Here is a 17,500-nt window from a genome sequence, read left to right on the forward strand (position 1 = left end):
AGGTCACGCTGAGGCGTTAGACACACCTCCCTGCAAGGTCACGCTGAGACGTTAGAGACACACCTCCCTGCAAGGTCACACTGAGACGTTAGAGACACACCTCCCTGCAAGGTCACGCTGAGGCGTTAGAGACACACCCCCCTGCAAGGTCACACTGAGACGTTAGAGACACACCTCCCTGCAAGGTCACGCTGTGGTGTTAGAGACACACCTCCCTGCAAGATCACACTGAGACACACCTCCCTGCAAGGTCACGCTGAGGCGTTAGAGACACACCTCCCTGCAAGGTCACACTGAGGCGTTACAGACACACCCCCCTGCAAGGTCACGCTGAGGCGTTACAGACACACCCCCCTGCAAGGTCACACTGAGGCGTTAGAGACACACCTCCCTGCAAGGTCACACTGAGGCGTTAGAGACACACCCCCCTGCAAGGTCACGCTGAGGCGTTAGAGACACACCCCCCTGCAAGGTCACGCTGAGGCGTTACAGACACACCCCCCTGCAAGGTCACACTGAGGCGTTAGAGACACACCTCCCTGCAAGGTCACACTGAGGCGTTCCCCCTGTACACACAGTGCGGCCAGGGGGGATGCACTGGGAAACGGCACCTGAGAGAGAGAGAGAGAGAGAGAGAGAGAGAGAGAGAGAGAGAGAGAGAGAGAGAGAGAGAGAGAGAGAGAGAGAGGGAGGGAGGGAGGGAGGGAGGGAGGGAGGGAGGGAGGGACAGAGACAGAGACAGAGTGAGAGAGAGAGACACACAGAGTGAGAGAGAGAGAGAGAGACACACAGAGTGAGAGAGAGAGACACACAGAGTGAGAGAGAGAGAGACACAGACACAGAGTGAGAGAGAATTAAATTGACAGAGAGAGAGAGAGTTCTCTGTCTGCAGGGCAGTTATTCAGGGGGAAGAGAGGAATTTCTAGAGGCCTGTTGGAATGTCCAGGGGCCCGGGTGGCTCCTCTCAGCATCAGGTCTCCTAAGCGATTACCGCTCTCTCTCCCTCCCTCTCTCTCTCCCTCTGGGGTCACAGCAGTGAGCGTTTGATCTGGCCTTAACCTCCTGTCAGACCCTAGCCCCCTTCTATACACTGAGACCAGTAGCCAGCAGAGCTCAGACACCCCAAGATGGCCTGCGTTCCAAATGGCCTCGTTCCCTACATAGTGCACTACTTTTGACCAGATGCCTATGGGGGGCTCCCTGTCCACCCTATTGGCCCTGGTTAAAAATAGTGCACTATGTAGGGAATAGGGTACCATTCTAGTTGTTTTGCTTTAGAGAGTGTAGAATAGAGGGATTCAACAGAGACTTGATTTACAACTGAAAGACTCTGTGTCCGGATCAGAGAGAAATCCTCTACTGAAAGAGACTGTCCTCCCTGTCAAATATCAGCTGTACTTAGTCCTGTATCAAAGTCCTGGTCTGGTCATTCAGACAGGATATAGACAGTCTTCTCCTGGTCTGGTCATTCAGACAGGATATAGACAGTCTTCTCTTGGTCGTCATCAACTCTCAACGTGTCCTGTTGTTGATGATACTGAGAGATGGATTCTGGGTAGTTAAATGAGATGGATTAACGTGTCCTGGTGTTGATGATACTGAGAGATGGATTCTGGGTAGTTAAATGAGATGGATTAACGTGTCCTGTTGTTGATGATACTGAGAGATGGATTCTGGGTAGTTAAATGAGATGGATTAGCGTGTCCTGTTGTTGATGATACTGAGAGATGGATTCTGGGTAGTTAAATGAGATGGATTAATTTATTAGAGGTGTTAACTTGTTAAGACTAATAAGCATGTCTTTCTCATCAGCGTTACAGAGATTAGACAGCTTGTTAGAGGTGTGTGTGTGTGTGTGTGTGTGTGTGTGTGTGTGTGTGTGTGTGTGTGTGTGTGTGTGTGTGTGTGTGTGTGTGTGTGTGTGTGTGTGTGTGTGTGTGTGTGTGTGTGTGTGTGTGTGTGTGTGGGGACAGGGGTCTTGATTGGTCAGACCTCCCAGCTCCTCCACACATCCCTCTGTTGTTTACAGAGCAGAAAGGGCTTCTCTCCTGACCCCTCACCTCTTCATACCTCTCTCTCTGTCCACCATCCTCACCCTCTCTCTCTCTCTCTCTCTCCTTCTGTCGTTCTCTCTCTCGCTCTCTATTCTCTCTCTCTCTGTGTGTTATCTCTCTCCCCTCTCTCTCTCTCTCTCTCTCTCTCTGTTCTCTCCCTCTCTCCCTCTCTGTCTCTCTCTCTCTCTCTCCCTCTCTCTTCCTCCCCACCTTAGTTTAACACACTGACTGTAATTATCTGGATATGAGTGTCTGCTAAATGACCAACATGTGAAATGTATCAGAAGACTGTTGTTCCTCCTCTCTCTCTCCAGGCGTATCAGATTGGAACATTCAAGACCACCACTGATTAATTCTCTCCTCCTCTATCTCTCTCTCTCTCCTCTCTCCTTCTCTCTTCTTCTCTCTCCTTCTCTCTCTCTCTCTCTCTCTCCTCTCTCCTTCTCTCTCTCCTCTCTCCTCTTTCCTCCTCTCTCCTTCTCTCTCCTCTCTCCTTCTCTCTCCTTCTCTCTCCTCTCTCTCTCCTCTCTCCTTCTCTCTCCTCTCTCCTTCTCTCTCCTTCTCTCTCCTCTCTCCTCTCTCTCTCCTCTCTCCTTCTCTCTCATCTCTCCTTCTCTCTCTCCTCTCTCCTCTCTCCTCTTTCCTCCTCTCTCCTTCTCTCTCCTTCTCTCTCCTCTCCCTCCTTCTCTCTCTCCTCTCTTCTCTCTCTCCAGGCGTATGAGTGGGCGTTGGAGGGGATGCGTCACCTGGCCAGCATAAGCATGGAGGACTGCACGGTGCCCGACAAGAGCCAGGGGGTGATCAGCTGTCTGGAGGGGTACCGCCGGCAGCACCCCCCGATCCCCGACCCCCGCTTCCAGGAGATGAAGGAGCTGGCTGGGGAGATGAAGAGCGAGCAGGGCCTCAAACAGTGGAAGTTCGCCTGGTCCAAGTGCCAGGAGACCAAGCAGATGTTTGAGAAGAAGCTGGAGGCCGCCCTGAGGACGAGGCGAGCCCTGCCCACGGGAGAGTCACCCGGGTCGGGTACAACGGGTACGGGGAAGGCCGGCGGGGCAGGGGACGCCACCCCCAGACGTTACTCTGACGGTAACAGCGGCGTGGGACAGGAGAGGAGCAGCAGTATGTCGTACGCCTGCAGAAAGGCCTTTAGCGGCGTGTGGGGGGTCAGAGAGAGGCTGTCCTCCAGCTCTGCCTCAGCTCAGTCGGCCTGCAGCCTCAGACAGGAGACAGGAGGAGACAAGACACCTCTAACTTCCTCTCCCTACGGTCTGGTGCACAGGCTCCCCCTCACCCCGCTCCTCACCCCCCAACACACCCCCCTCACCCCCCAGCGCCTCACCCGCAGCACTTCCTCCGAGGAGTCGTCCCACGGGGCCCGTAGCTCCTCCTTCTCCCCCTCCCTGACCCCCCCGGAGCCAAACTCCGCCCCTAACCCTGCTCGCCGACCCCCGCTCCGCAAGACCCAGAGCTTCGACTGCCAGAGCCCCGCCCCCGCCGCCCCTGACTCCTCCCGCTACGGGACCTGTCAGCGTACGCTGAGCGAGCCGGCGCGGCGAGGGAACACCGGGGTGTTTATTAAAGGCCTGGAGGTCAGTAGCAGGGAGGGGGCAGAGCGACCCTACTCCCCCAGGATGACGCCTCCTGGCTGGGCAGCAGGAGAGACACTGAGGACCCCCTCCACCAGCACTACCAGTAGTCCTGTACCAGAGACCCGCGCCAAGGGCAGGTGGGTCTAGTCAAGCTACCACACACACACACACACACACACACACACACACACACACACACACACACACACACACACACACACACACACAGGGACACAGTTACAGGGACAGATGGGTTTTAGTCTAGCTTCCACTACTCTACTGTCTGCCAGTCCATCTCTGCCGTGTGTGTGTGTGTGTGTGTGTGTGTGTGTGTGTGTGTGTGTGTGTGTGTGTGTGTGTGTGTGTGTGTGTGTGTGTGTGTGTGTGTGTGTGTGTGTGTGTGTGTGTGTGTGTGTGTGTGTAAGTGTAATTGTAATTGTAAAAGGCTCTGTGTATGGCCGTGGACAGGCTGGGCCTGATGCCCGAGAGGCTGTCACCAGAGAACCTATCACACTGTTCACAGACCCCAACCCCACACAGAGTGGTACACACCCCCCTGAACTGACACACTGGAGGAGGGAGGGAGAGTGGTGAACTGAGGGAGGGAGGGAGGGAGAGTGGTGAACTGAGGGAGGGAGGGAGGGAGGTGAACTGAGGGAGGGAGAGTGGTGAACTGAGGGAGGGAGGGAGGTGAACTGAGGGAGGGAGGGAGGGAGAGTGGTGAACTGAGGGAGGGAGGGAGGTGAACTGAGGGAGGGAGGGAGGGAGGGTGGTGAAGGGAGGGAGGGAGGGAGAGTGGTGAACTGAGGGAGGGAGGGAGGGAGGTGAACTGAGGGAGGGAGGGAGGGAGAGTGGTGAACTGAGGGAGGGAGGGAGGTGAACTGAGGGAGGGAGGGAGGGAGGTGAACTGAGGGAGGGAGGGAGGGTGGTGAAGGGAGGGAGGGAGGGAGGGAGGGTGGTGAACTGAGGGAGGGAGGGAGAGTGGTGAACTGAGGGAGGGAGGGAGGGAGGGAGGTGAACTGAGGGAGGGAGGGAGGGAGGTGGTCCTGGTGGTCCTGGTGGTTCTGGTGGGTAGGTGGGTAGGTGGTCCTGGTGGTTAGGTGGTCCTGGTGGGTAGGTGGTCCTGGTGGTTAGGGGGTCCTGGTGGGTAGGTGGTTCTGGTGGTTAGGTGGTCCTGGTGGTTAGGTGGTCCTGTTGGTTCTGGTGGGTAGGTGGTCCTGGTGGGTAGGTGGTCCTGGTGGGTAGGTGGTCCTGGTGGTTCTGGTGGGTAGGTGGTTCTGGTGGGTAGGTGATTAGGTGGTTCTGGTGGTTAGGTGGTCCTGGTGGGTAGGTGGTCCTGGTGGTCCTGGTGGTTCTGGTGGGTAGGTGGTCCTGGTGGTTCTGGTGGGTAGGTGGTTCTGGTGGGTAGGTGGTCCTGGTGGTTAGGTAGTTCTGGTGGTTAGGTGGTCCTGGTGGTTAGGTGGTTCTGGTGGTTAGGTGGTCCTGGTGGGTAGGTGGTTCTGGTGGTTAGGTGGTCCTGGTGGTTAGGTGGTTCTGGTGGTTAGGTGGTCCTGGTGGTCCTGGTGGTTAGGTGGTCCTGGTGGTTCTGGTGGGTAGGTGGTCCTGGTGGGTAGGTGGTCCTGGTGGGTAGGTGGTTCTGGTGGGTAGGTGATTAGGTGGTTCTGGTGGGTAGGTGGTTCTGGTGGTTAGGTGGTCCTGGTGGGTAGGTGGTCCTGGTGGTTCTGGTGGGTAGGTGATTAGGTGGTTCTGGTGGGTAGGTGGTCCTGGTGGTTAGGTGGTCCTGGTGGTTAGGTGGTCCTGGTGGTTAGGTGGTTCTGGTGGGTAGGTGGTTCTGGTGGTTAGGTGGTCCTGGTGGGTAGGTGGTCCTGGTGGTTCTGGTGGTTAGGGGGTCCTGGTGGTTAGGTGGTTCTGGTGGTTAGGTGGTCCTGGTGGGTAGGTGGTCCTGGTGGGTAGGTGGTCCTGGTGGTCCTGGTGATTAGGTGGTCCTGGTGGTTAGGTGGTCCTGGTGGTTAGGTGGTTCTGGTGGTTAGGTGGTCCTGGTGGGTAGGTGGTTAGGTGGTCCTGGTGGGTAGGTGGTCCTGGTGGGTAGGTGGGTAGGTGGTTAGGTGGTCCTGGTGGTTAGGTGGTCCTGGTGGGTAGGTGGGTAGGGTGTCCTGGTGGGTAGGTGGGTAGGGGGTCCTGGTGGGTAGGGGGTCCTGGTGGTTAGGTGGTCCTGGTGGTTAGGGGGTCCTGGTGGGTTGGTGGTCCTGGTGGTTAGGTGGTCCTGGTGGGTAGGTGGTCCTGGTGGTTAGGTGGTCCTGGTGGGTAGGTGGTCCTGGTGGTTAGGTGGTCCTGGTGGGTAGGTGGTCCTGGTGGGTAGGTGGTCCTGGTGGTCCTGGTGGGTAGGTGGTCCTGGTGGGTAGGTGGTCCTGGTGGTTAGGGGGTCCTGGTGGTTAGGGGGTCCTGGTGGGTAGGTGGTCCTGGTGGTCCTGGTGGGTAGGTGGTCCTGGTGGGTAGGTGGTCCTGGTGGTTAGGTGGTCCCGGTGGTCCTGGTGGTTAGGGGGTCCTGGTGGTTAGGGGGTCCTGGTGGGTAGGTGGTCCTGGTGGGTAGGTGGTCCTGGTGGTTAGGGGGTCCTGGTGGGTAGGTGGTCCTGGTGGGTAGGTGGTCCTGGTGGGTAGGTGGTCCTGGTGGGTAGGTGGTCCTGGTGGTTAGGTGGTCCTGGTGGGTAGGTGGTTAGGGGGTCCTGGTGGGTAGGTGGTTAGGGGGTCCTGGTGGGTAGGTGGTCCTGGTGGGTAGGTGGGTAGGTGGCTGGTCATAATATTGTGATAAACTAGAGAGAGGAGTATTAGTCTCATAGTCCACTGAGACTGACACAGATGAACCTGACTGCTGTCTCACTGGAAACACCAGATGGAACCCTATTCAGTCTGGTCTGACAGTCTGATCTGGTCTGACAGTCTGGTCTGACAGTCTGGTCTGACAGTCTGGTCTGACAGTCTGGTCTGACAGTCTGGTCTGACAGTCTGGTCACGGTCTGGTCTGACGGTCTGGTCACAGTCTGGTCTGACAGTCTGGTCTGACAGTCTGGTCTGACAGTCTGGTCTGACAGTCTGGTCAGACAGTCGGGTCTGACAGTCGGGTCTGACAGTCGGGTCTGACAGTCGGGTCTGACAGTCTGACAGTATGGTCTGACAGTCTGGTCTGACAGTCTGGTCTGACAGTCTGGTCTGACAGTCTGGTCTGACAGTCGGGTCTGACAGTCGGGTCTGACAGTCGGGTCTGACAGTCTGGTCTGACAGTTTGTAGACACACCAGCCAGCCAAGACACACTCTGAGAGAGAGGGAGGTAGTTGGGAAGCAGTTGATATTACAAGTCAAGTCTCTATTTGATTAAAAGTGGTATTTAGGAGGAATGTTATTTTTGATATTTTCTTGGAAACCAGGCTACTTTTGGACTAAAAGCAGACCCGACCAGGAATGTTATTTGTGTCTTTCCTGGTAGTTGTTGTTGTAGTAGAGGTTGTAGTAGTAGTAGTAGTAGTAGTAGTAGTAGTAGTAGTAGTAGTAGTAGTAGTAGTAGTAGTAGTAGTGGTGGTGGTAGTAGTGGTAGTAGTGGTAGTAGTAGTAGTAGTAGTAGTAGTAGTGGTAGTAGTAGTAGTAGTAGTAGTAGTAGTGGTAGTGGTGGTAGTAGTAGTAGTAGTAGTAGTAGTGGTAGTAGTAGTAGTAGTAGTAGTAGTAGTAGTAGTAGTAGCAGTATAGTAGTAGTAGTAGTAGTAGTAGTAGTAGTAGTAGTAGTAGTAGTAGTAGTAGTAGTAGCAGTATAGTAGTAGTAGTAGTAGTAGCAGTATAGTAGTAGTAGTAGTAGTAGTAGTAGTAGTAGTAGTAGTAGTAGTAGTAGTAGTAGTAGTAGCGGTGGCGGTGGCGGTGGCGGTAGTGGCAGTGGTAGTGGTAGTGGTAGTAGCAGTATAGTAGTAGTAGTAGTAGTAGAGGTAGCAGTAGTAGTAGTAGTAGTAGTAGTAGTAGTAGTGGTAGTGGTGGTGGTGGTGGTAGTAGTAGTAGAGGCAGCAGTAGTAGTAGTAGTGGTAGTGGTAGTGGTGGTGGTAGTAGTAGTAGTAGTAGTAGTAGTAGTAGTAGTAGTAGTAGTAGTGGTAGTGGTAGTGGTAGTGGTAGTGGTAGTAGTAGTAGTAGTAGTAGTAGTAGTAGTAGTAGTAGTAGTAGTAGTAGTAGTAGTAGTAGTAGTAGTAGTAGTAGTAGTAGTAGTAGTAGTAGTAGTAGTAGTAGTAGTAGTAGTAGTAGTAGTAGTAGTAGTAGTAGTAGTAATGGTAGTGGTGGTGGTAGTAGTAGTGGTAGTAGTACCAGTGGCAATAATAGTAGTTGTAGTAGTACCAGTACTAGTACCAGTACCAGTAGTAGTAGTAGTAGTAGTGGTAGTGGTAGTGGTGGTGGTGGTGGTGGTTGTGGTTGTAGTAGTAGACCACACTGACATGTTGAGACAGGTAGCTGGGGACTGAGGACCACACTGACGTGTTGAGACAGGTAGCTGGGGACTGAGGACCACACTGACGTGTTGAGACAGGTAGCTGGGGACTGAGGACCACACTGACATGTTGAGACAGGTAGCTGGGGACTGAGGACCACACTGACATGTTGAGACAGGTAGCTGGGGACTGAGGACCACACTGACATGTTGAGACAGGTAGCTGGGGACTGAGGACCACACTGACATGTTGAGACAGGTAGCTGGGGACTGAGGACCACACTGGACAGTCCTCTCCTCCTCTCTCTCCCTCCACAGTAAACTGACCAGTCTAACAGTCCTCTCTCTCCCTCCACAGTAAACTAACCAGTCTAACAGTCCTCTCCTCCTCTCTCTCCCTCCACAGTAAACTGACCAGTCTAACAGTCCTCTCTCTCCCTCCACAGTAAACTGCCCAGTCTAACAGTCCTCTCCTCCTCTCTCTCCCTCCACAGTAAACTGACCAGTCTTAACAGTAATCTCCTCTCGCCACAGTAAACTGACCAGTCTAACAGTCCTCTCCTCCTCTCTCTCCCTCCACAGTAAACTGACCAGTCTAACAGTCCTCTCCTCCTCTCTCTCCCTCCACAGTAAACTGACCAGTCTAACAGTCCTCTCTCTCCCTCCACAGTAAACTGCCCAGTCTAACAGTCCTCTCCTCCTCTCTCTCCCTCCACAGTAAACTGACCAGTCTTAACAGTAATCTCCTCTCGCCACAGTAAACTGACCAGTCTAACAGTCCTCTCCTCCTCTCTCTCCCTCCACAGTAAACTGACCAGTCTAACAGTCCTCTCCTCCTCTCTCTCCCTCCACAGTAAACTGACCAGTCTAACAGTCCTCTCTCTCCCTCCACAGTAAACTGACCAGTCTAACAGTCCTCTCCTCCTCTCTCTCCCTCCACAGTAAACTGACCAGTCTAACAGTCCTCTCCTCCTCTCTCTCCCTCCACAGTAAACTGACCAGTCTAACAGTCCTCTCCTCCTCTCTCTCCTTCCACAGTAAACTGACCAGTCTAACAGTCATCTCCTCCTCTCTCTCCCTCCACAGTAAACTGACCAGTCTAACAGTCCTCTCCTCTCTCTCCCTCCACAGTAAACTGACCAGTCTAACAGTCCTCTCCTCTCTCTCCCTCCACAGTAAACTGACCAGTCTAACAGTCCTCTCCTCCTCTCTCTCCCTCCACAGTAAACTGACCAGTCTAACAGTCCTCTCTCTCCCTCCACAGTAAACTGACCAGTCTAACAGTCCTCTCCTCCTCTCTCTCCCTCCACAGTAAACTGACCAGTCTAACAGTCCTCTCCTCCTCTCTCTCCCTCCACAGTAAACTGACCAGTCTAACAGTCCTCTCTCTCCCTCCACAGTAAACTGACCAGTCTAACAGTCCTCTCTCTCCCTCCACAGTAAACTGACCAGTCTAACAGTCCTCTCCTCCTCTCTCTCCCTCCACAGTAAACTGACCAGTCTAACAGTCCTCTCCTCCTCTCTCTCCCTCCACAGTAAACTGACCAGTCTAACAGTCCTCTCCTCCTCTCTCTCCCTCCACAGTAAACTGACCAGTCTAACAGTCCTCTCCTCCTCTCTCTCCCTCCACAGTAAACTGACCAGTCTAACAGTCCTCTCCTCTCTCTCCCTCCACAGTAAACTGACCAGTCTAACAGTCCTCTCCTCCCTCCCTCCACAGTAAACTGACCAGTCTAACAGTCCTCTCCTCCTCTCTCTCCCTCCACAGTAAACTGACCAGTCTAACAGTCCTCTCCTCCTCTCTCTCTCTCTCCACAGTAAACTGACCAGTCTAACAGTCCTCTCCTCCTCTCTCTCTCCTCCACAGTAAACTGACCAGTCTAACAGTCCTCTCCTCCTCTCTCTCCCTCCACAGTAAACTGACCAGTCTAACAGTCCTCTCCTCCTCTCTCTCCCTCCACAGTAAACTGACCAGTCTAACAGTCCTCTCTCTCCCTCCACAGTAAACTGACCAGTCTAACAGTCTTCTCCTCCTCTCTCTCCCTCCACAGTAAACTGACCAGTCTAACAGTCCTCTCTTCCTCTCTCTCCCTCCACAGTAAACTGACCAGTCTTAACAGTTATCTCCTCCTCTCGCTCCCTCCACAGTAAACTGACCAGTCTTAACAGTTATCTCCTCTCGCCACAGTAAGCTGACCAGTCTAACAGTCCTCTCTCTCCCTCCACAGTAAACTGACCAGTCTTAACAGTTATCTCCTCTCGCCACAGTAAGCTGACCAGTCTAACAGTCCTCTCTCTCTCGCCACAGTAAGCTGACCAGTCTAACAGTCCTCTCTCTCCCTCCACAGTAAACTGACCAGTCTTAACAGTTATCTCCTCTCGCCACAGTAAGCTGACCAGTCTAACAGTCCTCTCTCTCCCTCCACAGTAAGCTGACCAGTCTAACAGTCCTCTCCTCCTCTCTCTCCCTCCACAGTAAACTGACCAGTCTAACAGTCCTCTCTCTCTCGCCACAGTAAACTGACCAGTCTTAACAGTCCTCTCCTCTCGCCACAGTAAACTGCGTCACATCGTGGACGAGATGGTGACCACGGAGAGGGAGTACGTGCGTTCCCTCCGTTACATCATCGAGCACTACTTCCCCGAGATGGAGAGAGGAGACCTCCCGCAGGACCTCAGGGGAAAACGGAGCGTCATCTTTGGGAACCTGGAGAAACTCATGGACTTCCACAGCCAGTACTTCCTCAAGGAGTTGGAGAGCTGCTCCAACCACCCTCTGAGGGTCTCACACTGCTTCCTACGACACGTAAGAGACCTCTTCATACCTCTAACGACTTGTTTACTACTGAAAATCACCTGTTACGAGTCTCACACTGCTTCCTACGACACATAAGAGACCTCATACCTCTAATGACTTGTTTCAATATACCTAGTCACCTGTTACGAGTCTCACACTGCTTCCTACGACACGTAAGAGACCTCTTCATACCTCTAACGACTTGTTTCAATATACTGATGATTACAGTTCAACTACGTCCTGAGGTAATATTACTGGTGATTACAGTTCAACTCTGTCCTGAGGTAATATTACTGATGATTACAGTTCAACTCTGTCCTGAGGTAATATTACTGATGATTACAGTTCAACTCTGTCCTGAGGTAATATTACTGATGATTACAGTTCAACTATGTCCTGAGGTAATATTACTGATGATTACAGTTCAACTATGTCCTGAGGTAATATTACTGATGATTACAGTTCAACTCTGTCCTGAGGTAATATTACTGATGATTACAGTTCAACTCTGTCCTGAGGTAATATTACTGATGATTACAGTTCAACTATGTCCTGAGGTAATATTACTGATGATTACAGTTCAACTACGTCCTGAGGTGACATTACTGGTGATTACAGTTCAACTCTGTCCTGAGGTAACATTACTGGTGATTACAGTTCAACTCTGTCCTGAGGTGACATTACTGGTGATTACAGTTCAACTCTGTCCTGAGGTAACATTACTGGTGATTACAGTTCAACTATGTCCTGAGGTAACATTACTGGTGATTACAGTTCAACTACGTCCTGAGGTAACATTACTGAGGTAACATTACTGGTGATTACAGTTCAACTATGTCCTGAGGTAACATTACTGGTGATTACAGTTCAACTATGTCCTGAGGTAACATTACTGATGATTACAGTTCAACTATGTCCTGAGGTAACATTACTGAGGTAACATTACTGGTGATTACAGTTCAACTATGTCCTGAGGTAACATTACTGGTGATTACAGTTCAACTACGTCCTGAGGTAACATTACTGGTGATTACAGTTCAACTATGTCCTGAGGTAACATTACTGGTGATTACAGTTCAACTATGTCCTGAGGTAACATTACTGATGATTACAGTTCAACTATGTCCTGAGGTAACATTACTGAGGTAACATTACTGGTGATTACAGTTCAACTATGTCCTGAGGTAACATTACTGGTGATTACAGTTCAACTACGTCCTGAGGTGACATCACTGATGTAACCACCCCCTTTAGTCTCACTGTTTCCTCCACCTCTCGACGTCTAATGGTTAGACTACAGTCTACTCTTTCCTAATGATGACAATGTGTTCCTGAGGTTCGTAGGTCAAGTACATTTAACTGGCAGGCCCTGGTATCTAGCTGCTTGTTAACCTCAAGTCAGGATTTTGGCTTTAGGGAGGCGCTTTTCCCTTCAACTACGAACCCAGCTGTGAAAATACTGAACTCTACTCTACCTGCAGCCGCTAATCTCTCTAGCAGGTTCCATGTTGTCACAACCCCCCCACACACACACACACACACACACACACACACACCCACCCACCCACCCACACGCACACTTTCTGTTCTCTCTCTCTCTACCTTCATACCTGTGGTCGTTCTCAGACCCCTTGGTTTGATTTAAACATCATGATTTTCCACCCTTCAAACAGCAGCGGGAGACATAGTCCTCTCTCCCAGGCTTATAGCAGGGGGGCATAGTCCTCTCTCCCAGGCTTATAGCAGGGGGGCATAGTCCTCTCTCCCAGGCTTATAGCAGGGTGACATAGTCCTCTCTCCCAGGCTTATAACAGGGGGACGTAGTCCTCTCTCCCAGGCTTATAACAGGGGGACATAGTCCTCTCTCCCAGGCTTATAACAGGGGGACATAGTCCTCTCTCCCAGGCTTATAACAGGGAGACATAGTCCTCTCTCCCAGGCTTATAACAGGGGGACATAGTCCTCTCTCCCAGGCTTATAACAGGGGGACATAGTCCTCTCTCCCAGGCTGATAACAGGGGGACATAGTCCTCTCTCCCAGGCTGATAACAGGGGGACATAGTCCTCTCTCCCAGGCTTATAACAGGGGGACGTAGTCCTCTCTCCCAGGCTTATAACAGGGGGACATAGTCCTCTCTCCCAGGTTTATAACAGGGGGACAGAGTCCTGGGTCCCAGATGGCACCTTATATTCCCTATATAGTGCACCTCTTTTGACCAGCGCCTTATGGGCTAGTGCACTAAATAGGGACTAGAGTGCCATTTGGGACGCTGGCTAAGTGGACACATTCCTGGCTATAAAAGTCTGGGAGAGATATTACACTCTGTACGAATATAAAAAAGCAACCAAGCAATTTGACGTCTCGTCAGAATTCTCGCCAAATAAAACCGAACTGGTCGAGAGAAATGTCCCCCGTTTCCTTGTTGGTTACAGGGCATGTTTACAGAACACGAGAGGGTTTTCTGTTTTCTCTCAGTATAATGATTTGTTCTGTTTCCATGTAATCCACAGCAAGACGCGTTTGGCTTGTACGCTCTGTACAGTAAGAACAAGCCTAGATCTGATACGCTGTTGGCCAGCCACGGAAACAGCTTCTTCAGGGTGAGGAGGAGAACACACCAGAACACCTGAACACACATGACCATGTACTATGCTTCAGACCTTACAGACAACTAGCTGTGGCTTTTTGCACCTGTCTGTCTCTCTGTCTGCCTGCCTGCCTGCCTGCATGTCTGTCTGTCTGTCTCGCTGTCTGTATGTCTGTCTGTCTGTCTGTCTGTCTGTCTCGCTGTCTGTCTAGCTGTCTGTGTCTGCCTGCCTGCCAGCCTGTCTGTCTGTCTCTGCCTGTCTGCCTGTCTGTCTGTCTGTCTAACCTCTGACCTCTAACCTCTATAGAACAAGCAGCTGGAGCTGGGAGATAAGATGGACCTGGCCTCCTACCTGTTGAAGCCCATCCAGAGGATGTCTAAATACGCCCTCCTCCTCAAAGACCTGATCAAGGAGGTGAGCGAGGCGCAGGAGACGGAGCTGGCCTACCTCCAAGCCGCCGCGGAGATGGTCAAGTTCCAGCTGCGTCACGGCAACGACCTGCTCGCCATGGACGCCATCCGAGACTGTGACGTGAGTGACGCCCCGTCAGCCTGAGAGATGTCATGTCTTCTTTGATCCTCACAGAGTTATGGTACAGCAGAGGAGGCTGTTGAGGGGAGGACGGCTCATAATAATGGCTGGAGTGGAACGATATCAAACATAGAGAAACCGTGGGGTTTGATGTGTTTGATACCATTCCACCTATTACACTCCAGCCGTTACCACGAGCCCATCCTCCTCAATTAAGGTGCCACCAACCCCCTGTGTGGTACAATGATAATATGACAAACTCTCTGTGGAACTGAACATTTGGGGGAGTCTGAAATACAACGGGGGATTGTAAAATACCACTGGTACAGTTTTAGACTTGGGGATTGTAAAATACCACTGGTACAGTTTTAGACTTGGGGATTGTAAAATACCACTGGTACAGTTTTAGACTTGGGGATTGTAAAATACCACAGTGATACAGTTTTAGACTTGGGGATTGTAAAATACCAGTGATACAGTTTTAGACTTGGGGATTGTAAAATACCACAGTGAAACAGTTTTAGGCTTGGGGATTGTAAAATACCAGTGATACAGTTTTAGACTTGGGGATTGTAAAATACCACACTGGTACAGTTTTAGACTTGGGGATTGTAAAATACCACAGTGATACAGTTTTAGACTTGGGGATTGTAAAATACCACTGATACAGTTTTAGACTTGGGGATTGTAAAATACCACAGTGAAACAGTTTTAGACTTGGGGATTGTAAAATACCACACTGGTACAGTTTTAGACTTGGGGATTGTAAAATACCACAGTGATACAGTTTTAGACTTGGGGATTGTAAAATACCAGTGATACAGTTTTAGACTTGGGGATTGTAAAATACCACAGTGAAACAGTTTTAGACTTGGGGATTGTAAAATACCACAGTGAAACAGTTTTAGACTTGGGGATTGTAAAATACCACTGGTACAGTTTTAGACTTGGGGATTGTAAAATACCACAGTGAAACAGTTTTAGACTTGGGGATTGTAAAATACCACAGTGAAACAGTTTTAGACTTGGGGATTGTAAAATACCATTGATACAGTTTTAGACTTGGGGATTGTAAAATACCACTGGTACAGTTTTAGACTTGGGGATTGTAAAATACCACTGGTACAGTTTTAGACTTGGGGATTGTAAAATACCACTGGTACAGTTTTAGACTTGGGGATTGTAAAATACCACTGGTACAGTTTTAGACTTGGGGATTGTAAAATACCACTGGTACAGTTTTAGACTTGGGGATTGTAAAATACCACACTGATACAGTTTTAGACTTGGGGATTGTAAAATACCACACTGATACAGTTTTAGACTTGGGGATTGTAAAATACCACAGTGATACAGATTTAGACTTGGGGATTGTAAAATACCACAGTGATACAGTTTTAGACTTGGGGATTGTAAAATACCACAGTGATACAGTTTTAGACTTGGGGATTGTAAAATACCACTGGTACAGTTTTAGACTTGGGGATTGTAACATACCACTGGTACAGTTTTAGACTTGGGGATTGTAAAATACCACTGGTACAGTTTTAGACTTGGGGATTGTAAAATACCAGTGATACAGTTTTAGACTTGGGGATTGTAAAATACCACACTGATACAGTTTTAGACTTGGGGATTGTAAAATACCACTGGTACAGTTTTAGACTTGGGGATTGTAAAATACCACTGGTACAGTTTTAGACTTGGGGATTGTAAAATACCAGTGATACAGTTTTAGACTTGGGGATTGTAAAATACCACACTGATACAGTTTTAGACTTGGGGATTGTAAAATACCACAGTGATGCAGATTTAGACTTGGGGATTGTAAAATAGCAGTGATACAGTTTTAGACTTGGGGATTGTAAAATACCACAGTGATACAGTTTTAGACTTGGGGGTTGTAAAATACCACACTGATACAGTTTTAGACTTGGGGATTGTAAAATACCACTGGTACAGTTTTAGACTTGGGGATTGTAAAATACCACTGGTACAGTTTTAGACTTGGGGATTGTAAAATACCACTGGTACAGTTTTAGACTTGGGGATTGTAAAATACCACTGGTACAGTTTTAGACTTGGGGATTGTAAAATACCACACTGATACAGTTTTAGACTTGGGGATTGTAAAATACCACACTGATACAGTTTTAGACTTGGGGATTGTAAAATACCACACTGATACAGTTTTAGACTTGGGGATTGTAAAATACCACATTGATACAGTTTTAGACTTGGGGATTGTAAAATACCACACTGATACAGTTTTAGACTTGGGGATTGTAAAATACCACTGGTACAGTTTTAGACTTGGGGATTGTAAAATACCACACTGATACAGTTTTAGACTTGGGGATTGTAAAATACCACACTGATACAGTTTTAGACTTGGGGATTGTAAAATACCACACTGATACAGTTTTAGACTTGGGGATTGTAAAATACCACTGGTACAGTTTTAGACTTGGGGATTGTAAAATACCACAGTGATACAGTTTTAGACTTGGGGATTGTAAAATACCACAGTGATACAGTTTTAGACTTGGGGATTGTAAAATACCACAGTGATACAGTTTTAGACTTGGGGATTGTAAAATACCACAGTGATACAGTTTTAGACTTGGGGATTGTAAAATACCACTGGTACAGTTTTAGACTTGGGGATTGTAAAATACCACTGGTACAGTTTTAGACTTGGGGATTGTAAAATACCACTGGTACAGTTTTAGACTTGGGGATTGTAAAATACCACTGGTACAGTTTTAGACTTGGGGATTGTAAAATACCACACTGATACAGTTTTAGACTTGGGGATTGTAAAATACCACAGTGATACAGTTTTAGACTTGGGGATTGTAAAATACCAGTGATACAGTTTTAGACTTGGGGATTGTAAAATACCACAGTGAAACAGTTTTAGACTTGGGGATTGTAAAATACCACTGGTACAGTTTTAGACTTGGGGATTGTAAAATACCACAGTGATACAGTTTTAGACTTGGGGATTGTAAAATACCAGTGATACAGTTTTAGACTTGGGGATTGTAAAATACCACAGTGAAACAGTTTTAGACTTGGGGATTGTAAAATACCAGTGATACAGTTTTAGACTTGGGGATTGTAAAATACCAGTGATACAGTTTTAGACTTGGGGATTGTAAAATACCACTGGTACAGTTTTAGACTTGGGGATTGTAAAATACCACACTGGTACAGTTTTAGACTTGGGGATTGTAAAATACCACATTGATACAGTTTTAGACTTGGGGATTGTAAAATACCATTGATACAGTTTTAGACTTGGGGATTGTAAAATACCATTGATACAGTTTTATACTTGGGGACTGTAAAATACCACACTGAACTGTTGTATCTTAAGCCGGTCTCTTCTCTTGTCCTCCACAGGTGAACCTGAAGGAGCAGGGTCAGCTGGTCAGACAGGATGAGTTCTGGATCTGGTACGGCAGGAAGAAGTGTCAG

At 49.3% G+C, this 17,500-nt stretch overlaps 1 protein-coding gene across 1 annotated transcript in view; it reads left to right on the plus strand.

The window, feature by feature from the left end:
• plekhg4 (pleckstrin homology domain containing, family G (with RhoGef domain) member 4) overlaps positions 1–17,500 on the plus strand; it is a gene marked incomplete at its 5' end in the record, with an annotated part of 143,492 nt that overhangs the window by 110,159 nt on the left and 15,833 nt on the right. The window contains 5 exon segments of the mRNA XM_071400415.1: positions 2,768–3,780; positions 10,657–10,906; positions 13,409–13,498; positions 13,793–14,017; positions 17,426–17,500. The exon segment at positions 17,426–17,500 is cut by the window's right edge and continues 96 nt beyond it. Coding sequence (XP_071256516.1) covers positions 2,768–3,780; positions 10,657–10,906; positions 13,409–13,498; positions 13,793–14,017; positions 17,426–17,500 — 1,653 coding nt within the window.

The sequence above is a fragment of the Salvelinus alpinus genome, chromosome 5 (assembly GCF_045679555.1).
Source record: "Salvelinus alpinus chromosome 5, SLU_Salpinus.1, whole genome shotgun sequence".
Classification (NCBI taxonomy): domain Eukaryota; kingdom Metazoa; phylum Chordata; class Actinopteri; order Salmoniformes; family Salmonidae; genus Salvelinus; species Salvelinus alpinus.